This window comes from Benincasa hispida, chromosome 11, assembly GCF_027475165.1.
Source record: "Benincasa hispida cultivar pf3 chromosome 11, pf3_genome.v1.1, whole genome shotgun sequence".
In the NCBI taxonomy this organism is placed as follows: Eukaryota; Viridiplantae; Streptophyta; class Magnoliopsida; order Cucurbitales; family Cucurbitaceae; genus Benincasa; species Benincasa hispida.
Genome location: NC_143488.1, coordinates 13,156,984 through 13,182,511, shown reverse-complemented (window position 1 = coordinate 13,182,511; position 25,528 = coordinate 13,156,984). Strand labels below are relative to the sequence as shown.

At 29.1% G+C, this 25,528-nt stretch overlaps 1 protein-coding gene and 1 pseudogene across 1 annotated transcript; one reads left to right on the top strand and one right to left on the bottom strand.

Annotated features, from left to right (window-relative positions):
* The first annotated feature begins 140 nt into the window (after window positions 1–140).
* On the top strand, window positions 141–3,385 carry LOC150032405 ((-)-germacrene D synthase-like; annotated as a pseudogene).
* A 12,230-nt stretch (window positions 3,386–15,615) lies between these two features.
* Window positions 15,616–24,134, bottom strand: LOC120068986 ((-)-germacrene D synthase-like). The gene is made up of 7 exons (XM_090307351.1): window positions 23,931–24,134; window positions 22,643–22,925; window positions 19,593–19,965; window positions 18,476–18,694; window positions 17,990–18,128; window positions 17,646–17,894; window positions 15,616–16,171 (listed from the first exon to the last, which is right to left on the bottom strand). Exons 1-7 carry the CDS (start codon window positions 24,051–24,053, stop codon window positions 15,875–15,877), a joined length of 1,683 nt encoding a protein of 560 aa, XP_090163477.1. The 5' UTR covers window positions 24,054–24,134; the 3' UTR covers window positions 15,616–15,874.
* Window positions 24,135–25,528: the final 1,394 nt, after the last annotated feature.

Genomic DNA, 25,528 nt, shown 5'->3' with positions numbered 1-25,528 from the left:
TACGGCTTTACCAAAGCACACCATTCAACTAAGGCAATCTTAGACTACATTTACTCAAAGGAATCCTCATCGAATGCATCTTATATAAAGCCTATGTGTAAGGATTCTATATATCTTCATAAAATTAAAGATAAAAGAAAATGACATTTCAAATAGTTGCATCTGATTCCAAGCCACCAAATAATGCCACTTTAAGCCATGATGTGATTTTTGGTAGCTACACACATATATATGATTTCAAATACTTTGATTTATGTTGTTTTGTATGATGGAGTATCTTTGTATCATATTGTGTTAATTTATCATCTAACTATATACTTAGTCATTAGAGTGTGATCTTTCTCATTTATGATTAGTTTCAATCTTTTTCGATGTTTTGACCAAGATATCTAAATTTTTAACATTATTCAATTATACCATTTATGATTAACTTCGATGAGGTTCCTCCTCGATTTGCAAACTTTCAACATTCAATGATAACTTCTATTACTTATAGATATATTCAACATTAAATGATAAATGTCTGTCTCGTGTTGTTCTAGGACAACACACAAATTGAGGAAGAAAAGAAGAATGAAGAGAAAGAGCTCGAAAAGCTAAGAGAAGAAGTGATAAGAATGTTTGGAGTTGCTGCTGGAAATTTTCTAGAAAACCTAAGTTTGATTGATTCAATTCAACGTTTAGGTTTGTGTTACCATTTTGAAAAAGAAATTAACGATGTCTTAAATATGCAAAACACTTTTAACTTTGACGATGATGAAGATATTTACTATACTGCCCTCAAGTTTCGATTGCTCGATTTCATGTGGTAAGTGAACTAGATCTCTAGACAATTTCTATGGAATTATAGTAGTGAATAATTTGTAATAGGTTTCAAGAATAGTGATCATTTAGTTGTAACTGTTTTTGTTGATGGAGACTAGTGTTCATGGGTTTCCTCCAAACCATGTACTTTTTGCAAGCTTTTTAAGTTTTTTTTTTTTTTCATTAGGAATTTTTTAAATTATATTTCTATTTTCTTTTTCGAAAAATTTTCGATAATTTAGCACCATTTTTTCTAAGGAAATATTGAGTTATTTTAAACAGAGATATTCAACAAATTTACAAGAGAGGGGGGAGAATTCAGAGAATCAATTGTGAATGGAAAAAGTGAAATATTGAGTTTGTATGAAGCATCACATTGGAGAATGAATGGAGAGAGTATATTGGATAAAGGTTTGGCCTTTACAACTACTAAACTTGAAGCAATAACCATGGATTCTACCTCTCCTTTTATTGAAGAAGCTAAACATGCTTTGAAGTGGCCAATCCTAAAAGCTTTGCCAAGGCTTATCACCATACACAATATCTCTATATATGAAAAGGATCCATTGAAGAACAATGTTTTGCTCAAGTCTGCAAAGTTGGATTACAATGCTATGCAAAAAATTTACCAGAAAGAACTATTTGAAGTTTCAAGGTGAACCCCCCCCTTTTTTTTATGCATTCTAGTTCCTAAGAAAAATTTTATAATTTTAATTTGTTTATCATGTTGTTTGTAGGCTTAAATCCTCTCTATTAAACTCCATTAGTTGAAGAATTGTCACGTATGGAGAAATCAATTATTCGAAGAGGCCGACCTAATATAGTCGTTATTATTATTATTTTTAGAAAAGTTAATTTAATTTAGACATGGGGATTATTAGGAGATGCAATTTTGAGTTTTAATTGTGTTTTGCATAAATAATGTATAGATGGTGGAAGCATCTGAATTTAATGGAAGAACTATCTTTTGCACGAGATAGGGCTGTGGAGAGCTTCATTTGGGCATTGGGAGTTTATTATGAACCAAAATACTCTGTTGCTAGAATATCATTAGCCAAAATTATTGCTCTTGCGACGGTTCTTGATGATATGTATGATATATATGCTACATTGGATGAACTTCAACTATTCACTTAAACAATCGAAAGGTTTTAATCCTCAACTAACTCCTTCATTGATTTATTAGTTTTTTAACATGTGTCATGAGGATCAAATCTCGAATCAAGAAGTGGCTAGTATAAACTTTATGTCAATCGAACTAAGATCATTTTGACTATATTTTGTTATAGTTGACTAATTTGTATAATACTAGTAAATATGTTAGATGAATACAGTTCATCATTTTATTAATTATGGATTAATAAGTGTGTTAATATAAATATGTTGCGTTTGTGTCTGTTTGAATTGATTACAGAGATTTGTTTCAAAAAAATCATTTTTATTTAAATTTTTTTAATAAAAACTATTTAAAATGAATTTTGAAATTGTTTGATTCAAAATCTATTTCAAGTGGTTGGTAAATACTTCAACATTTTCTAAAATGGCTTAATTTATTAAAATCAAACATTTCAAAAATTAAACAAAACATGCGCTTAAGTTGAGTTTAATTAAATCATAACGTATTACTTATAATTTAGTTTTAAATTGATGTAATGTAATGGTAATACTCATTTCTTTCACCATTGGTGATGAAGTTATTAATTAGTAACTATTTAAGAGGTATTAAGTTTAAATTCTAGTAATGTTGTTTTTTAACTCATTATTTCATGTTATCACTGCATATACACTTATAATACTCTACTCTTTTATTATAAATTAATAACTTTCTTTTTTATTGTATATATTCAGGTGGGATATGTATTGTACTGAGAAGCTTCCAAAGTAGATGAAAATATTTTATGGAGTTATATTAGAAGTTTATGAGGAGATTGAAAAATATATCAACAAGGACAACATTCCATATGCTATTCAATATGCAAAAGAAGGGGTGAGAAGTTTTAATTTACTCATTAATGGTATGTAGTTTTTAATTTCAACTTTTCATAAAAAAAAAAAAAAAAAGTCTCTCTTTTGTTATATGATATGATATTAAAGTTACTTTTACTCATCAGCTATCGGTGATTTAAGATTGTATTATAGTAACAATTTTATTTTCTTTTTAATTGATACCATGTCATCTAACTCTTTTTTTTCTAATAATAATGTTGAATTTTGTGTACAGATGAAAAGGCAATGTAGAGCTTATTTTGCAGAAGCCAAATGGTTCCATGAAGGGTATTTGCCAACAATGGAAGAGTACATGAAAGTAGCCATTGTGTCTACTTGTTATTATCTTTTTGTTCCAATTTCATTTATTGGAATGGGAGTTGCTGCTTCACAAGAGGCTTTTGAATGGGTTGAGAGTGATCCAGTGCTTCTTAAAGCAAGTGGAATAATTGGCAGGCTCATGAATGACCTAACTTCCCATAAGGTACACAAGTCATTTAAAGGAAAAATAATTGGCAGAAGGGTCAGATTGTTGGATCGGTCTGGGCCAGTCTTGAATATTTTGAGATTCCGGCCAAACCACGAAGAATTATGAGCTGAAACTTTAGGGTAAGATTCCTAAGACATTTTAGAATAAGTTTGTAGAAGGAAGTATTTCTAAATAAGGTTCGAAACTATAAGTAATCTAAGTTGAAATTTGAATTTGGATTCTAGGGGTGAAAAAGGGACCCGAGGAGATACTAGAGTGAAAAGTTCCTAAGAAATCGAGGTGAGTGGCTAAAATTTTTTCGAACTAAAACGTTTTTAAACTGTTTTGATTACAAACGTTTTACAGAAAGCATGTTTGCGAAAATAATTCTCATGCCTACTAATTTTATAAAGTGGTTTCTAAGCAAGTTTGAATTGTGATTTGAAGGCATGCATACTGTTGAAAAACTATTTACATATGTATATGTATTGATTTTATCCAGCATGCATTACCATCTTTAAAGCCATGTTGTATATGTGTTATACTGTACATACTTTAAAGAGAAAAGTTGTTTATAAATAGTTTTGGTAAAATGCAATGCCGAAGTACAAGTAGAAGGCATCCACCCAACTAGATACTGAAGTACAAGGAAAAGGTATCTATTGGTACTGAAGTACGTTTGAGAAAGTACCAAGCCAACAGGATACTGAAGTACGTTGGAGAAGGTATCCTAATAGCTCGATACTGAAGTACAAGGAGAAGGAATTTGAGCAGTAGTACCTAATGTGTTAAGGTACTTAGTGTGGCCATAGGTGAATAACATCAGAGATTGAGCAAAAGGGTTCTCTCTGGACTAGTAGTTGGTGTTAGGATTATTTTACCAGTTATACAGTACTTTGATTTGAAAAATGATTTTATTGTTTCATGTTTAAAACAGTTTTATATAATTTACGCTCGGAAAATATTTATGCTGCAAAAGTTTATATTTTAGATAAAACTATTTTCTGAAATTATGCATGGGAATTTATTATGTTTTCTCGGTCACTCACTAGGCGTAAGCTCACCCCATTTTCAAATGTTTTTGTTTTTCCCCCCCACAGGTAGCGGTCAAATCCTCTGAAGACAGCTCAGTATCTGCTCTGCCACTAAAGGAACAAAAGACTTGTAACCGTTTTCTAGGTAATTATAGCTAATATTGTACACATGTTACTATTGTTCATATAGGGACTAGGGTTTGTTGGTTTTGGGACTTGTAAATCTAATGTTGTAAATAATCTAAACATATTAAGTTTCTAAGTTAATAAATTGTGGGCCTATAGCCGTCCAGTTGCATATAATTTATATTTGGTATCAGAGTTGTTATGCAAGAGTTTTTAGGCAGTAAGTGTTAGCCTAAGGGTTGATACCTGCTGCAGTCATGCCCTTCTCTAGGCTAAAAGGGTGATCTGGGGCGGGGTGTGACAGTAGCAGGTATAATTGTTGGCCAGTAATACTTGTTACATACAATTTACCTCCATGGTTATGCATGAAAAAGGAAAATATAATGTTGACGTGGCTAATTCCAGGCCCCAAACAACCTGGTAATGACATTGATATCTTTTTGCAACCTCTTAATGAAGATTTACAAGAACTATGGGCAAGAGTATCATGTTATGACGTAGTTAGCAAAACTTCTTTCAGTTTAAAAGTCGTTCTCATGTGGACTATAAATGATTTTCCAGCATATGGAAATCTTGTTGGGTGCACAACAAAAGGTAAAACTACGTGTCCTACATGTGGAGATAAAAATCTTGCACTTTGGTTAAAAAATAGTAAAAAAAATTCCTACATGGGGCATCGACGATTTCTACCATCTTCTCATCCATATAGAAGAAAGAAGTCTTCGTTTGATAGAAAAGTAGAAGAAGCTATGCCAGTTAAGTTTATGAGTGGCAATAAGATTTATTTACTCTTATGAAGTTCAAAAATAGTTGGGGATAGTGTAATAAGAGAAAGTGAAATACAAAAGTCAAAGAAATGTGGAAAAAACAATCAATCTTCTTTGACTTACCTTATTGGAAGGTAAATCATCTCCTTAATATACTATGCTATATTATACTTATGTTTAGGGATTATGTTTAACGACCGGATCCTTATATATTATGGTCCGACCGTTACGACATACATACTTAGAATTTTCTATCATGAGATGAGTTTCGGTAAAAATCTCAAAAGAACATATCTAAGATTTTATCAATTAGGTAGAAAAATATATAAAAAGTTTATTTTACAAAACACCAGGATCCATAATACATTAGTGTAGTGATATTAAAATGCATATGCCTTTGATAGTGAGCTTGATGGTTGGCCATTTAAGCGACGTCCAGTTCTGCCACCTATGTTGTGTCCTTACCTACAAAGTCTGTCAAAATAGGATGAGTATATAATATACCGAGTAAGTAGTTCTCACATAGGGTAGTGACCAAATTCACAATCACATGCAACATGTCTTGAAAACATGAGATTGGGACCGAAAACATATAATAACATGTGATGGTCGGTTTTGCTTCTAACGTAATTTTCTCCGCCCTGGTAGGAAGATGAGGACTTAAGCGGAAACTAACCCATCTGATGATTAGCGGGTCATGTAGTCAGTAGGGCCAGAGTCGCATCCAACATCAACCATTAGCATAAACGTAAGATTGGACTATAGGGTGCAACCATACATACCGTGTTAGTCCCTATCATAAACTTGACATAGAATTAGGTCTAGAGGGGTGCAACCATACATGCCCTATTAGCCCTAGAAGCATAAATTTTATCTAATTAAAATTTAATCTTATTTCATCATTGTGAACAAACATAATGCATGGGGTCCCTTGTCGATAAACGTATTTTAAACAAGTAATGCAACATAACAATAACATAATTATGCAGCATATTAAAAGTACACTACCACGAAACACTTAAAGAGAGGGTGAGATAAACTACTTACCTTGACTGCGATCCTAGTTATTCCTTATTATTCCTTATGGTTTAATCAGTAGAGTTTTCCCTCATAAACCAGAAGAAAATTTGTTCAGCACTTCCCTCGCGTTTCCTTCTTCTAACTAACAGAATTACTTCACCCCCTTTTCAAACGATTTTTACTACTGTGTTTTGTTTGAGAATGAGTTTAACTTCCAGTGTAAAGCCTCTTATTTATAGCTGCTTCCAGCTCTTCTCTGTGTGACAACTCATCCTACAAATGCCTTCTTTAAAATTACTTTGGTTTAAGAATTTCTCTTAATAAGACATCTAATTTTGGCTAACGTTTGCCCTTACGTCATCAACCTTTGTTTGTATTCAATTTTAGGGTTCTCCATGTATAATCTATAAGATTGTGGCCAAATTCAATGCATAATCCATACTTTTGTCCAAATCTCGCTTTCTCCAGCTTTCTCACTGGTTTGGCTCTCGTGGCTCTCGCTCTCTACAGATTTCTCGCTAGTTTACTCTCATGGCTCTCACTCTCTCCAGCTTTCTCGCTGGTTTACTCTCGTGGCTCTTGCTCTCTTCATATTTCTCGTTGGGAATCTCGCTCTCTCCAATTTTCTCTCCAATCTCGCTCTCTCCAGGTTTCTCTCCAATATTTCTCTCCAATCTCGCTCTCTCTCCAGACACTTTCTCGCCGAGAATCTCGCTCTCTCCAACTTCTAATTAATCCTCTCTGATTCTACCCCCTTATTCATTATTTTTGGATAATTAATAAATTTCTTATTTTTTCCAATTCTAAATTTCCACCCGATTTTTCTATTAAGTTTATTTGTTTTCTTGCTTTCTAAATTAGGGTTAGGGTATTACATTTACTACCCTCTTAAATAAAATTTCTTCCTGCTTAACATTTGACATTTAATTTACATCTACAATAGAGAGGAAATCAAATATACCTTCCTACAGCCCCACATACACTTTCCAAATCTGAGAAACAATCTTTTTGTAAAATACTATACAACTTGAAGTTGCCTGATGGATATAGTTGTAATATCCAAAACCTGCATATCTCTCGATGACTCCAAGATTATAGGATTGACGTCTCATGATTGTCATGTACTAATACAACAACTTCTACCTGTAGCATTGAGAAGGTTGCTACCAAGAGGGGCAAGAAATACAATAACGAGATTGTGTTTGATCTTCAATAGACCTTGTCAATGCATAATTGATAAAGAGCAGTTGGTAGAGATTGAAAAAGAAGTTGTCAAAATATTGTGCCTTCTTGAAAGATTTTTTCCTCCTTCATTTTTCGACATAATGACGCACTTCGTTGTTCATTTGGGACGTAAAGCTCGATTATGTGAACCCATTCAATTTCGTTGAATGTATCCATTTGAAAGGAAGTGTGTTTTTATAATTATATATAACGTCAAATTCATGTCATTATCTAATTATGATCAACTTATTGACTTAGATACATGAAGGTGTTTAAAGGATATGTTAGAAAATGAGCATGACCGGAAGGATGTATTGTTGAATGTTATTTAGTAGATGTATGTGTCAACTTTTCCAGTGGATTTTTTAAAGAGCCACTAGAAGTTTTGAGTAATATTTATAGTATCTTTTTTATCATGTATCTTGTGGTATAAATTTCTAATTATTCAAAATATTATTATAATTGATATATAATATGATGGAAGTTTGGAAAAAAACTTATCTTTTTCAAAAGATGGGTAGGTTGTGGAGATCAGGAAAATCACGACTTGTGTCCAAAATTCTTGTAGCTTCTAGTGAGGACGAACATGCTAAATCTAAGCTAACCAATATACAATCCATGAGTGATTTTACGGACTTATTTCATTGTGGTTAGTAGTATGTGAAAGATTGAAATGTATCTTTGAATGTCTTGTGGATTCCTAAACTAGTTAGTAATATGTAAAATTTTAGAAGGTTGTGTTTGTATTAAGGTGGTTGTTTTTTATTTTTTGTTTGGGGAAGGGGAAGGGCGAGGTTATCACTTGAAGCTACTTGTTTTATTGTGGTTATAGTTATTGTTAGGTTTCACTTCTTTTTTTGAATGTCTTGCAGACTCCTAAGCTAGATAGTAGTATATGAAAGTTTGAAATGTATCTTTGAATGTCTTGTGGACTCCTAAACTAGTTAGTAATATGTAAACTATTGATTTGTGGAAGGTTCTGTCTACATTAAGGTTGCTTTTTTTTTTTTTTAAGGGGTGGAGGGGAAGGGGGAGGCCAGTTATCACAACTCAAATTTTTTAAGATAATTTAGAAAATTTACTTTTTTTTTTTTGTTTTTACTTTTTCTTCCTTGGCCACTTTTGTTTTTCTAATTGATGGAATGCTAGGAACGTATTAAAAAAAATTATAATGAAGGGACAAACACTTCCTCAATTAATATAAAAAATAATGCAATAAGCAAAGTTATTAGTCTTGATTGTGATCATGCTAGAGGGCTGTCTCGATTTTCTCAAAGAGAGAGTTATAGCCAACTTGAACAAAAGTGTAAGAAGATGGAGGGAGAGATGATTGAAATGAGATCTTTGATATCTCATCTACTAAAAGTTCAAGTATGCTACTAACTAGTAGAATCAATGTGGGTTTATGTTAATGTTTTCTTATTATTTAATATTTTTATGTTGTTTCTTTTCATTCTTTTAAGTTTAGGGAAATACAAGTGAACATCTCTCTAATGCTTTAAATGAGCCCTTGATTAACAACGTTGCTATTGACCCAATGGTATCTTCACCTTCGGTAAAGTGTTTATTATTTGTTTCTATATATTCTTATTTTTTATTTGTAGATTATTGAACTACCTTTAGATAAAAATAAATTTCATAAGTTTCTCACTATGTTATATATTGTTTTTTATATTGTCTTGTTGTTAGAGTATTAACATTAATAACACTCTTCGCAAGTGCAAGTTGCTAGATTGGTGTGGTACAGGAGAGGTAGTTGCTAAAGGTTGATGATCTTTAAATGACCCAAAAGTTCTTGTTCATCATGTTCCCCTTGGTCCACAAGCAATGAGACTTTGGGTAGACTTGTCTATAAAACATGATGCATTTTTATGGAGGCCAAACTCATAAATGACATACATAGAAGATGTAATCGGTAGTACAATTGCATGGTCATTTGACAAAGTTTTAATTAGCATGTATACATATCGATGATTTTATTTCTTGATTTCAATAACTTTACCTAAACTTTTTATTACTTAATTTTTTTTTGTAGGTTGATGAAGAACTATCAGTCCATATGCATCTCCAAGTATTTTGTGGTCGACTACATACACAACTAAGTTGGAGTTATTTTGGAATTTCATATCGAAATATTTTGTAATTTAAAAAATTATATTTTGTTTCATCTCCAAGTTTCTAGCACTCATTACTTTATATTTTTTTTTGTTGGGATATATGAATCTTGTATTGAATGTTTTGTTAACATTTATTTTGGGGATTATATAAATATAATTTTATTTGATTTCTAATGTGTAGAAATGTATGAAAGACAACAATAGGATTTGAACATATTTAAGAAGTTATAAATATGCAACAATAGGATCATTAAAGATATAAATGAATGTTATGAATACAAAAAGTTGACAACCAAAGTTATTATAGCTTTCATTAAATAAATAATTATAATTGTAAACAGATGCTATAATATTCAAATAACAGCTACATATTTTTTTTATAAAAGTGATTTTATAGTGTTTTTAAAAATGCTATCTTATTTGATACAAAGACAAATGTGCTATTTGAAACTTGTATTTATAGCATTTACAAAATGCTATAAATATTCGTACATTTCGTAGCATTTAGCAAGTGCTATAGAAGGAAACTTATTATAGCATGTAACAAAATGGTATAAAAAGTTGAACTTTTCGATAGCGTTTAAAAAGTGCTATAAAAAGCACAACACTTTTAATAGCATGGGTTGTCAAGACTTTGGAGAAAATGCTATAATAGACATATGATAACATTTTTTCAAAGCTATAATAGACATTTTTCTGTAGTGTCCCAAATTTAATTTCTGCAAGCCCACACACTCTACTTGATTCTCAACTTTGAGAATACCGAGATAATCTTGTGGTGGTACTCGTTCTGGATTTCAAACTATTGTACATTTTGTTTGATTTCAAGAGAAGTTGTTTGAGGAGTTCATGACTATAGAGGATTTACGTATAGGGATCGATCTTCAAGGATAAGTAATTCCAACTCCCTTTTTTCCCCATCATACTTTCCAAAAATTTCGCGCAATGAATCCATGATCTCATATGCAGTGATCATGTTTTTATATTTTTTGGTCAATACTTTAGTTAAACTTGCCAAGATGTATGCTCTAGTCTTATCATTGGCCTTCATCCATCTACCATATACATCCTGAACATTTTGAGATGCAGTACGAGCATAGATTTTAGGACACTCCTCAATTAGGACAAATTTCAGATCATCGATTATTAGCATAGTATTGATCATGTTTTTTCAACTTGTGTAATTTTCACCAGTTAATTTGTCGGCTCCTAGTAAATTATTTATAGCGCTTGCCATTTCAAGATTGTTGATACAAGAAAATATCTAAATTAGTAAAAATATAAATATTTTAATCCAATCAAATTTTAGCAAAAAAAAAAAAATTGATATATCCTAAAACATTTAATTTTTTGTAATAATACTTCATTGAGTTAAGATAAAAGACACCGAAGGGTGATCAGTTACCTCTTCATTGAATTGAGATGTTCTCAACTAATTATTATACCAGAATAACTCTTATTACTATAACAACTAGTTATCATTGTTTTGATTAAAAATTATTAACTTCCTCAAAAATTTATTGTGAATGTGACCCTTCATTATAGATACTAGATGTCCGTTCCAATAATGTCAAAGGAAAGAGCAAATTGAAGCAAAAACTAAAGCGGACCTATCTATTTATGGAGTTTTCTCTGATATTGATTCCATACAAACATATTCCGAAGGGAGGACACATCCAGGGTGCCACAAGGCCGAGTATGAAGTCTCACTATACATCTAATGAAGGAGACCATAGGATATGTTGACACACGCCATTCTCCTACTCACTATAAATACTTTCTCCATTCACCTTGATATTGGCCTATGTAAACACTTTTCAATGGGAGGATACTTCCAAGGTGCCACGAAGTCGAGCATAGATCTCACAGTGTAAATTTTTCAGGAGAGCGTGAGAAGAAAAATGATATATCATATACATCTTTTTTCTCCCACTAAGAATTTTAAAACCTAGGTTGCATACCTAGGTAAACTTAGGCTATGTCATTTATATAAGTATTTGTTAATTTTCCCAATATAACATTCATATTGGATAGTTTAACAACTTTATTGCATGCTCATAAAATCTTTTGACTAGTTCACCTTTTAGGTCGGCTCCCAGGTCAAGGTGTTCCCTTACGTTCATCTTAAATACCCCAACATTAGGCAGAACCTTCCTCAGACAAATGTCCCTTATAGCCAAACTCTTTTATAAATTTAATCTTTGATTAACTCTTTTTAATCTTCTTAATAAAATAAAATATTAAACCTAATTTCTAGTATTTATTAGAAATATTTTATCATAAAATTTTAATTTCCAAATTTTAAACCTCTTAGAAATCATGAATTAAAACCCTATGTTTGTATGCAACTCTTTATTATACATTTTAATTTCTATGTCATATAACTTTTATATAAGTAACGAAATTAAAACCTATAACATGCATCTAAAGACATTATCGATATAACAATCATATTTAAACTAAATTATATCATGCATCATGCACAATTTGTTTTAATTATCATTATTCTTCAATCATGCAATATAACTCTTATATTAAGAATAATGAATTAAAACCTTATTATATCCATTTTACTTTCTTTAACATTAATAATATAACTATTATATTCATATTAATGAAAGTCATATAGTATACATGTTTTTAATCATTCAGTAAAATATTATAATATACAAACTATATAATATACATCATGTATGTACATACTTTTAAATGTAACATAAACTTTAAATATAACAATTATATTTAAATATGATGCATGATCATGCTTAACCTCTTGTGGGATTTCAAATTATATGGCATACTTTATGCAACAAATAATTGATATAATTTAAAATATAAATCACATGCATTATTAAATTATATAGCAATAATAGACCAAAATTTTGGTATCCTAAAAAATAAAAAATAAAAAATAAATAAAATTACAATAGTTTTAATAAATAATATGGCACGAACTTATTGAATTAGGGCTCCAAAATTTTGGCTAATTTTCTTATCATTATAGCCCTTTGTCCAAGGGAATCCATGAAGCAAACAATGACAGTCAGATAGTCAGATGTTTTTATGACGCACAGACGATAACGGTCAGACAGTACCCTGCACAGAATCCTATTGGGTTTGTGCTCATAATTCTAATTGTCTACTCTTTTTTTTTTTTTTGGAACTTTTGAAAGCTAGAAATTGCCACAATCGACAAAACCTTACATGACCTTACTTACAAATAATTTGTCCAAAAACAAAAAGCCCTTACATTCATCAAATCAAAGTAAATTGCAGTAAATCTAATGTCGAAACTCCGAAAACGTCAACTACACAAAAACTATCCATATATTTTCAAGAAAAATGCATAAAACACCCACCATTTTTCTATCTTTCTTTCTAATAACGAAAAATTGAAAGTAAGATATGACGTTGATACCAATTTAAGGGATCGAATCTTGTGTAGAAGCATGTTCATACTCATGCTTCAAAATTCGTTGCAGAAAATAAAAGAAGAAACCAATTTAAGCATGTTGTAAATTAAAGAAAAGTTTTGAAAACCTTACTTTTGAAGCTATTTCTTCAAGTGAAATCTTAAAAAAAAAATGTGTTTCGAACATTACCACTAACGAATCCCCGCCATTCTCTGGTAGATTTGTTGCTTGTGAGAGCCCTTTTGGAGTTTGGAAGAAATTTTTTGAGAGAGAATTTTTTTTTTTTTAAGCCAAAGAGGCAACCACACATGATAATCATCCAGTTTTCTTCTTTTTTACGTTGAGTTAAGAACAGGGTTAGTTATTCCTCTCCCACTAATCTCATAACTCCCCACATGAGGGAGTTATTTTTATTTAATATATGATTAAATTAAATCATTATTTAATTAACATAATTAAATAATATTCAATAAATCATATTTAAATATATTTTTCTCTCATAACCTATATTTTAATATGAATCTTATTCATATTAATCTTAACCTATGGTTGTAATATAAATATAAAGGATATTGTTTAATATTTGAATCTTATTCAAATATTTTAACTTTCGCATATAAAAAAGTTTAACTTTGAATCTAATTTAAAATTAACTTTATATTACAATGTATCCATATACATTATATTAATTGTATTATGTACAGTCATATTTTCCAAATAATTTCAACAATTCAAATTCACCAAAACTTTAATAATTCTATTTTTTTTTTCACCCTTAGCGAGCTAGTGGGAAGATGTAATGGACCTATAGATTACAAGCTCTATTGGTACGTGATTAATTAATTAAACTCTTTAATTTAATTAATCAACATTCATTAACTGCGAGTCATTCCACCGAAGACCCACATATACACTCTTCACATTGCATGTAGATGTACTTCTATATCCATGGATACACTGTTACCAGTTAGTGAATCCTTTAAAAATCGTTCATAATTAAGTTGGGTCAATTACCATTTTTCCTTGTAATTACCTCTAGTTCTCATAGTCCTACTAATCATAAGATGAATAACTTATTTATGGTCATACGATAAACAAAATCCCTCTCAAACCAACGAGATAGAAGAGGGCCCATTGTTCAAGATCTAGAGTCAGCACTTAAAGGAACAATTTCTCTCTACTTGCCCTAAAGATGGGAAGGAGTAAATCCCATGTCGTGTAATTATATTCCCAGCTCTCTACTCAGTCCTTTCTCCAAAATGGTAGACATATTGAGTCGGCAACTCGGGCCACTCTCACTCATACAAATAAAAGGACAGTCTCTCATAGGTAGGAGTCTATAACTTACTAAGGATTGAGATTGAGTTACCTATAGTCATCCTATAAAATATTAGTGATAGATTTTAGTCAGTTGGTTCAATTTTTCGGTCCATCATGCTCACACCTACTTCGAGTTTAGCCTTTCATACATTCAAATGTTCAATTTTAACTAATGTACTCTTAATAAACCTTGAATATAGTCTCTCCTAGCTAATTTTTATTGAAATTAGCTAAATAATAATAATAATAACTTTCATGCAAGAAAATACAATTTGTTGATTTATTTTCAAAATATTATAGTGACATGTTACATAGATTACAAAAAGTTTAAAAAAAGGTAAAAAATAAACTAGAAATAAGAATAAATTTAAGATTTATTAAAAGTATACAGTGACTAAAATTATACTAAAATTATACATTTAAAAGTACAGTGACAAAATTTTAACAAATTTCATAGTATTGGGGTTAAAATATATAACTTTTTTTTTAAGAATGTACTAAAGGGAAGAGGGATTAGGGGGTGTATTGGGACATCTCAACTAGGTTGATACCTCCTTAGCACCCTCATCATATCCCGTAGCCAATAGTCATATTCATTCAAAAAGAAAAGTATGTATAAAGAGTTAGAGGAAAGTTGAAATCCAAAAATCAAGAGGGAAAAGGGCAATGGGGGTTACATACACGATTTCCAGTTTAAAGCGATAGTAGTAGCATCATAATTACAAAATAAATAGGATTTTCTTCACCATAGGCCAGCCAATGATAAAGCTTCATCCCAAACATGACCTTGAAGCTTCTGTTCATCTTGGAAGATCCTTTTGTTCCGTTCAAGCCATGTGCACCAAAGAAGAGTAGTGATGATGTTGCTTCTTAGAATCTCATCCTTAGTGTTCAGATTTATGTTCAAGAGACAGTTGATAATATTGGTAATAGATTGATAGTGTTGTTGGAGAATTGTTTGGGAAAGACGAGCCCATAAATTTGAAGAGAAAGTACAACTGATGAAAAGATGATTAACAAATTCTGAGCTATCCATGCAAAGAATACACCCGCTTCGATTGAGACAGCTATGAGGATTTCTTTGTTGATTCTTCTCCGTCGTGTTGAGAATATTGTGAAGGATACTCCAAAGGAAGAATTTTCATTTTTTAGGTATATACAAATTCCAAAGATTACACAGATTGATAGAGTAGTGAGGAATTGTGTAGTACCATTAAAATGTATCTTTAATGATATGTAAAATATATAATATGTCACCTTTTTTATCCATTGCTTTTTTTAAACTATTCTATTGCATAATAGTTGGAAGAAGAAGAAAAAAATAGCCAGTCGAACTTAGAGAAAGAAATAATCTTTCTGAAATAAACACCTAAAATAACATTAGTAGAGACATTCCATAGAACAAAACTTGGGACAAGATCACAAACATTTCATAAAACAAGACAACTTAAAAAATATAGTCAACACCAATTCTCTACCTTTTTATTTAATTAAAATGCAAATACTTCACTAGAAGTACTTTTACCCATTACATAAGCACACACTATGGTAGAGAAAAGTACATATGCAATTAACAATTATTCTCCAGGAGATGTCAAATTGGTATGGGGTCTATAACCATAGAAGTAATGAAATGTTTGGTTGCTCCATGAACAAATGTATAACCATCTTCCTTCTTATAAAACAAGTTTGAGAGTCTAGCAATATTCAGCACACGCATAAGGATTGCATTCGAAAGCTCTGTTGATTTCGTTATGTAATCTTCTATTACATCTTTCCATGATTTTTCGATTTCTTTTTCTAATTCAACCACAGCTTCTTCCTCTGATACTTCGTGTTGTTTCATGTAGCACTCAACAGCGGAACCAACATGACCAATCTCTTGTTCAAACTATTAAAAAAAAAAAACATAGCAAAAAATATTATTAGGAATAAAATATCGATATCCATATCAAAGTTAAATAATTTATAAAAAATCGTTTAAAAAACATGTTATTAGTAGTGATTAATTGATGATGTTTTTATATCTTTTTATGCCTATTTATGCGAGATATTGATCAAACCAGGATATCGGTGTCAATCCTTATGATTTACAAATATATCAAATATTTTAATTATCCTTGCATGGAACTACTCATTTTTATTAAAAAAAAAAATTAGCTTGATATTTTTCAATGAATTTTTAACATTAAAATAAGGTTCAACGACTTATTAGATAACATGAGATTTCATCTCAAAATTAATTGACAATGATTGGAATTGTTCATGATCTCTGTTATAAGGAGTATTAGATTTCTTGATTTTCCAAGGTGGAATTCTCAACAAGATTAGTAATTTATATGTCCAATAGTCTACTTAGGGGTGCACACGGGATGGATTGGGTTGGGTTGAAGGTATTTTTTGGACCAACCAAAAAATTTCGGTTGGTTGATTGACAACTCAAAGGATCCAATAAAAGTCTCTGACCCAAACCGACCAAGCTCTTAAAATTTGGATTTGGAAGTTGGCTTCTTTGGTCATAACTTATTTTTTCTTTTTAATTAAAAATATGTAAATTTATATACAACACAAATTTAAAAGTTATCAAACAAATTTAAACAAAGATAAATATCATAACAAATTTTTAAAAAAATTATTAAAAATTCACAAATTAGTCAATAAAAATTAATCAAACTTTAAATAATATATATATATATATATATATAATCTAAATTGGGTTGGGTCAAGCTAATTCTTTTTTAGTCAATGCACGTTCCAACATAATCCAACAAAAATAGAAAAAGTTTAATCCATCCTAACCCTTACATTTTGAGTTGTGTAGTCCAGATTGTTCGTAGGTGTCGGGTTATTTGAACATCCTTAAGTCTACTTACTATTAGGTTTAGACATTATTTTAGTACTATATTTCTAACTTTGATTCATTTTTTCTCTATATTCTCAAGATGTTGATGTGGTCTCTATAGTTTCAAATCTTGTTATTTTTATCTTTGTTCTTTAAAAAATGTCCATTTTCTGCAATCAAAATTTTAGCACGATACTCCAAACTCTAGTCATCAAATTTCTTAAAATATAACCATAATTTTTATCAAAGGTTCATCATTATATATAAAATTACGTTAAAAATTTGTATATAGAGATCAAAATTGTCGCTATTTTGAAAGTATAGTAAGTCATGTAAAATATGACATATTTTAGAAGTAAAAAACGAAAATGAACCAAAGTTAGAGAAAAATAGTTTTTGAACCAATTAAATCTCTCTTCAAGTCCTTGTTTGGGTGTGAGCTTTCTTATGTATAACCTATTACAACATACTGAATAATACCAATCATACAAGTGATGATTTTTAAATGTAATGGCTTGTGTACCTTGTGGGAAGTTATATCATTCATGAGCCTGCCGATTATTCCACTTGCTTTAAGAAGCATTGGATCACTCTCAACCCATTCAAAAGCTTCTTGTGAAGCAGCAACTCCCATTCCAACAAATGAAATTGGAACAAAAAGATAATAACAAGTAGACACAATGGCTACTTTCATGTACTCTTCCATTGTTGGCAAATACCCTTCATGGAACCATTTGGCTTCTGCAAAATAAGCTCTACATTGCCTTTTCATCTATACACAAAAACTTGGCATATATAGATATTAGAAAGCTTGAACAATTGAAAATAAAACTATATAACATTGATGAGTAAATTAAAACTTCTCACCCCTTCTTTTGCATAGTGAATAGCATATGGAATGTTGTCCTTGTTGATATCTTTCTCAATCTCCTCATAAACTTTTAATATAACTCCATAAAATACTTTCATGTACTTTGGGAGCTTCTCAATGCAATTCATATCCCACCTTAAATTCAATCAAAAGTACATTTTTTTATATAGTTCATACTTTATTCGAATGGAAAAAACTTGAATGGCACCCAATTAAAAACTCTCACATGACAGTTTGCTTTTTAAAAAAAACTAAAAAGATTATTTGTTTTAAGTGTGTATGAAATGAGAAACATGGACTTAGGTGCAACCTAAATATTGTTCTCTTCGAATTGATCAGCTACGTTTATGTTGGCATGGTTTAATATGAATTGATGAAAATAGTTAGCATACGTCTTAAACATGGTAAAATGTTCAATATTTAGTAATCAATTTAAAGGTGAATTACATTGAATCAATCAATCTAGAGTTGAAGAATTAAACCTTTCAATTGCATTTGTGAATAGTTGGAGTTCGTCCAATGTAGCATAAATGTCGTATAAATCATCAAGAATGGTTGCAAGAGCAATAATCTTGGCCAATATTATTCTAGCATGAGAGTATTTAGATTCATGAAACATTCCCAATGCCCAAATGTAGCTTTCCACCATCCTATCTCTTGCAAAATATAGTTCTTCAATCAAGTTCAAATCCTTCCACCACCTATATATATTTATGCAAAACACATAAAAATTTTCAAAAAGTTAATTCTTATCCAAATTGGTTAAACAATAATGATAATTTTAATACCATAAACGACCCACTATGTGAACACATTTCCAAAATTTATAAGAGAATTACTAACAATGTTTTTTTTTTTTTTTTAAAAAAAAAGTAAATAATAAACTAACATAATTATTTATAGTGTTATTTTCAAATATAGAAAAATGAGCCAAGTTATTTTCAAATATAACGAAATGTCACTATCTATCAGTTCAATTACTAATAGACAATGATATTTCGCTATATTCTGACATATTTCCAGTAGTTTTACCATTTAAAACAAGGGTAATTACAATCGGTAGTATTTTTAGGAATAATAATCAAGTGTATAACATTATTTTAAAAAATTGCAAATATAGCCAAGTCTATTAGTAATAGACTTTTATCATTGATAGACTCTAACTAGTGATATAGTTTACCACTGATAGACTATTTAAATTTGGCCATATTTGTAATTTTTTTTACATTATGTTATATCTGCTAATACTTTGAGTTTAATGTCTATATTTGCAACTGTCCCTTAAAGCAACTGTCATTAATTTTAAGATTTATTGAAAATAGAATAACTACAAAATTAAAAATATAAGACTCAAAATTCAGCTAACATAGTAGTTCTTGTAACAAAAATGCCCCAACCTAACCTTAAAAGAGAATAACCTAAAATATAATTACAAAAGTAAGCTAAGAAAAATGGTTGAGGATATAGAGCATGTTGCGAAATGATTTTAATATGGTTATTTGAAATCATTATAAAACATGTTTTTAATCCTTCCAAATTAACATCATTAAAAAGTATAAAATTTAATATTAAATGAAATAGTGAGAAAAAGGTTCACACCTTGAAACTTGACATAGTTCTTTCTGGTAAAGTTTTTGCATAGCATTGTAATTCAACTTTGCAAACTTGAGCAAAACATTGTTCTTCAGTGGATCCTTTTCATAGAGAGATATATAATGTTTGTTCATAAGCCTTGGCAAAGCTTTAAAGATTGGCCACTCCAAAGCATATTTGGCTTCTTCACTAAAAGGAGAGGTAGAATCCATGGCCATTTCTTCAAGCTTAGTTTTTGTAAAGCTTAAAGCTTTATCCAATATCTTCTCTCCATTCATTCTCAAGTGTGATGCTTCATACAAACTTAATATTCCACTTTTGTCCTTCACAATTGATTCTTTGAAATCTCCCTCTTCATTTGTAAACTTGTTGAATATCTCTGTTAAAATTTACTAAACAAATCAGACAATTTGAAAATATTCCTTTTCATTAATTCAAATAGCAACTTTGTTTTCATTTCTCAATTTTCTTTCAGCATAATAAAAATGGCCTTAGACTTGGTTTTATGAAGCTTTTAATTTTTTTCATTTCATAAAATATTGCCACGTCAGATTTATATTTTAATATGTACTTATGTCATGATAGTCCAAAGTAATAATAAGTTTCAATCAGCGCCCTATATAACACAACGTTGAGAAAAGGTCTTGGAATTTTATTGATAGAGAAAAAACGATAGAAACAAAAAGAAAAAAAATATATATTAATTACAAATTTTGAGTTTTCATCTATTTAATCTTAAATCTTTAAAACTACAAATTTAATCATGAAATTTGATACTCTTAAAATTCACGAAACTACTACATACAAAATTGAAAATATAACTAGAATTTTATTAGATAATAGATTAATTAATTTGATTAAATTATAAAAAAATATCTTAAAAAATATCTTTCAACTTTGTTCTTTATATCAAAAATACTTTAGAATATTAACTTTGGATAAAAATCGTTAGTGTTTTGTCTCAAAATTGTCCTTCAATCTTCAAAAATTCCAACATACCCTTCTTGTTAGGTTTGAATAAAAACAGTTTAATTATACTCACTTTTGACTAACCATTGTATATTGGATTGTTGTAATTAAGAACTCATATGGAGTAAAGTGTGACATAAAATAGTTTAATTATACTCATTGTGGCTAATCATTGTATATTGGATTATAGTAATTAAGAACTCATATTGGGCAAAGTGTGCAAAATGTGTCATCATGCATAAATTATAATCAAGAGTTTTTAATAATAAGTTTGTAGGAAGTAAAGAAAATGATGAACATAACAAGTAAAAAAAATTGGCCAAGAGTATAATATATAATTGTCTAATGAAAGATTCTAAAAAGGAAATCGGGATAAAAAGAGAAAGGGAGTTTGGTATTATTTTGAAAATTAGGGTGAAGAGTGGGTGAAAAATCTTGTCAGCTAAATGTTAGACATCATAATTGTATATATATATATACACACATTTTAAAGTAATTTGTTCATAATAATGTCAAAGAAGTAGTTGAGATCATTATTTAAAAAAAAAAAAATGAAAGATTTTTATTTTTCAAAATGAAAATAAAAATTTCATTTTTTTATTTTTAAATTTTAAAATATAGAAGTATTTAAAGGTGTGTTTGTTTTAATTTTTCCGATATTTAATTTTAAAAATAAGTCATTTTAGAAAATTTTGAAATCTTTGATAATAATTCAAAGTAGCTTTTAAAATATTTTTAATATGTATTTTACACCATTTTTATCTAAAGAACTTAAAAATATTTTTCTCTAATTATTTCAAACAAATTCTAACAATGGTTCGGGTTTGTTGTGTAGGAATTTTGAGAATAATAATAAAATCAAATTTTTACTTCATAATTTTTTCGAGGATATAAATAAAATATTACCACATTATTTCTTATACTTCTAAAACCCATAAATATCTTAAAATAAATCTATTATAAACTTTTTCAAAGTATTATTTTATATAAGAACCCTTTTTTATAATTTTTTTTCTTTTTTTTTTCACTATTGATGAATTTTTTTAGTTTAAAATTTTAGAGAACAAAGAAACAACAAATGATTACCGAACATTTTGTTTTCTTTCCATACAAAAAAAAAAAAAAAAAAAAAAAAAAAAAAAAAAAGAGGACAGAGAGAGAGAACAAGAAATTTAAAAAAAAAAAATTAGTTACTAAACATGTTTCAAATTTTGTTTATCAAAAAACTGCAAAACAATAAAACTATAAACAAGATGAAAACGACACTATTCTGTGCTATTGGATTATTTTTGTTTTGTTATTTACTTGTCAAGAATTGATGCAAAATTTTGAAAATTAAAAAAAATATATTTTTTAAAAAACTTGCTTTATTTTTAAATTTTAGTTAAGAATTCAATACCCCTTTATGAAAAATGATATTCATTGCAAAGAATTTGTGAAAATAAAGTACCATTTTCAAAGACTAAAAAACTCTAAATAGTCAACAAACAGATTTTTTTTTTTTTTTTTTTATTATTATTATTATTATTTAAAACTATTCTGAAGGTAGACTAGAAAGCAAAGAAAACTTGGCACTAAATAACCATAATGTTTAGAAAAAAAAACAAAAATATGTCATCCTTTCGAAAGGTATAAATTGGGTTGTTTTGAAATATAGAAAAATGAATCAAAATATTTACAAAATATAGCAAAATTTTAGAACTATTAATAATAGACGTTAATAGACACTAATAGAAGTATATCAGTGTCTATAAACATCTATCATTGATAGTTCTAAAATTTTACTATATCTTGTAAATATTTTCAACAGTTTTACCGTTTGAAATATTTTCTCTATATAAATACTTAAAAGCTTGAAAAAAAGAATGGACCTTCCTCCGTCCACCTTTTGAAGGGAAATGACGTTTTTTATGGTTTGTTAAGGTGTAAAAAGAGGAAGCACATAAAACACTATTCTCCATCAACAAAAGAAGCTAAATTTCAACTAACTAAACTCACTATTCTTAAAACCAACAAAAATTTCACAAGAAATGGCGATTAAAAATTATGACTACAATAACTTTATGGAAATTAGTCGAGATACTTACCACATGAAATAGAATAACCTTGTTGTCTAAGCAATCGAAATTTAAGGGCAGTATAGTAAATGTCTTCATCGTTGTCAAGGTTGAAGGAGTATTCAATGTTTAGGGTTTCATTAATTTCTCTATCGAAATAGTGAGACAAACCTAAACGTTGAATTGAATCAATCAAACTTAGCTTTTCAAAAGAATTTTCGATAATAGTCACAAACATAATTTGCACTTCTTCATGTAGCTTTTCAAGCTCTTTCTCCACCATATTCTCCTCTTCATTATTTTTTGTTATGTCCTACAAAAATATGAGAGATATTGATCATTTATTAGGAAGGAAAAAGAAAAAAAAATTAAATGATTGTAGAAGTTTTTATATTTATATTATCCCTTATGAAAATTTTGGGAATATTGTTTGTATTATAAAAAAAAAGTTCATTAATATTTTGTTTTTTTTTTCAATTGGTTGTCATGGTCTTTATCTGGATTAAGATCTCAAGATAGAGGCCTCACAATCTTTGAAAGATATATGTGAGCTACTCAATATAGTATCATAAGCCCATGAAGTGTAGGCGAGTATTCATTGGACCAAAAAATTCAGGGAGAGACAACATTTTAGCATGGTTGATATGTTTTGAAAACATGGTTAGAAAGTAGATAACTAGGAAAAAAAGCTATGGTGGAAGCAATATTTTTTTAACTTGTAATGATTATTAAAAAGAAAAACTAAACTTATAATTTAACTTGAAATACATACTAAAAAAAACCAATTTATAAACTCTTTTTTTTTTTTTTTTTGTTGATTTCATCGAAATACAAAATGGAGAACCTATAACCTTTTGCTAAGAGTACATGCTTTAATTTTATACCAATTGAGTTATACGCATGTTGTTTTGTAACTTTCAAATTCATCATAATGTTATCCTACTTGCTCCATGTAGCTTCAAACCATTTCTACAAAATTGTAAACTAAAATAAAAGGTTTGAAAATAAGGGTTCAAAATAGAATAAAATTGAAAGTTTAGACACCAAACTAGATTTTTTTTTTTTTTTTTTGTTAAAATTCAAATTTGGTCCCTATGATTTGGAGGAAGTTAGTATTTAGTATCTATAGTTTTAGAAGTTATAATTTAGTCCTTATAGTTTGATAAATTAAATCTCCATGAAATGGGGACTATTAGGAGGATTTTATCGAACATTGAATTAACATTGAACTTTCTATAAATCATAGAAACTAAATTTACAATGTAAACCCTAAAAAGAGAGAGAGAGAGAAAAAAAAAAAAAAAGTGAATATATATACCATAGTGTTGGAATAACAGGAAATGAAGTAATCTCCCCATGGACTTGGTGGGAAGTTTGCAAATCGACGAGTAAACTCATCATTGAGTGAGCCTTTATCTGAGCCTATGACTTCAAAAGACATTCTTTTTCTTATGAAAGATACAAAGGAAAATTGCTTAAAACAAAGGCCTTTTAGTACTTCTGCTCTATGGCTAAGCTTTGTTCTTTTAAACAACTTTTGAGCTTTGGCAATTATATATATAGACAAGGAAGATCAGAGGGGCCCATAAAACGTTCTTAAATTATATATCTTTAGCCTCTCAACTTTATCTTTTCTTTAGAAAAAAAAAAGAAAGTATCTATTTATATCCATAAATTTTTTGGGCTGTATCAATTTAAACGGTCACCTAATAATTGTATGAAATTAAATAGTTTCATGATTTTTTTCAATGAGGTTAAAATATAGGTTTTTTTTATATTTTATTTCTTGGAAATTAATGTTTTGCATGGTAAAATAAAAAAATAAACGAAATTAACATAACTCAAGTTTGAAGTGAAAATTCAATTGAAAAAAATTGGCAAAGATTAAAAACATAAAATATAGGATTCTTTTCTCAAATTTTATTTGTTGTAAATGAAAATTTTAGATTATAATAGAAGCAAAATTCAAATAAACTCAAAAAGTTTATAGAAAATATAGTTTTTGTCGTGGTGTTTTTCAAATTCAGTCTTGGAAAAGGAGATTTTTGGATTGAAAATAAGATTGAAAAAAAATTAAATTTAAAAATTGGAAAAAGTTAAAAGAAGCAAAAATTGAAAAATAACAACAATAAAATAGAATAAAAAATCCAAAAAATATATATATATGATTGGAATCTATGAAGCACAAATATTTTATGTGAGACAGAAAATCAGTATCAGACATATCGGATACCGATACTTCCAGATACTTCCAGATACTTTCCAGATACGTATGTGACACGCGATTTGATCTATCTATTTCTATGCGTACTTTTTTTTAAAAGAAAAAAGAAAGTAACTCATCTAATATTTCCCAATCTAAAATTAGGCAACATATTTAAAAAGATCACTACTCGAATCCAAAACTAAAAGAAAAAAATAAATAAATAACGGATCGAACCTAGACTAGAATCATATATTCTTTATCTTCACATTTAAGTTCCCACAAAGTCCACCAAAATATAAACCATTTGGATATCTTCAACAATTCAATGAAAAAGTAATTCGTTTATCTTCATACTTCTCCCTCTAATCTTCTTATTCTTCTTTGTAATATGAGTAATTTTTCTATTACATTTTATTAACTATTGTACTTCAACATCTTAGATGTTGCTTTTTTTGTATTGTATTTCAGTGTTTATATTCTATTTTGTGCTAGTATTATTAACTTGTATGCTAAATTTATTTATATCCTATATTTTTTTAAAGAAAAAAAATGTATCTTCAACGTATCAATATCCTCATTTTTTAGAAATATATATATTAAAAAATATATAAAAAAATGATGTATCTTTAGATGTGTCCGTATCTTAGTTTTTTAGAAATTGACGAATCGCCATATCCGATCGTATCCATATCGTGTAGTCATATCTATGT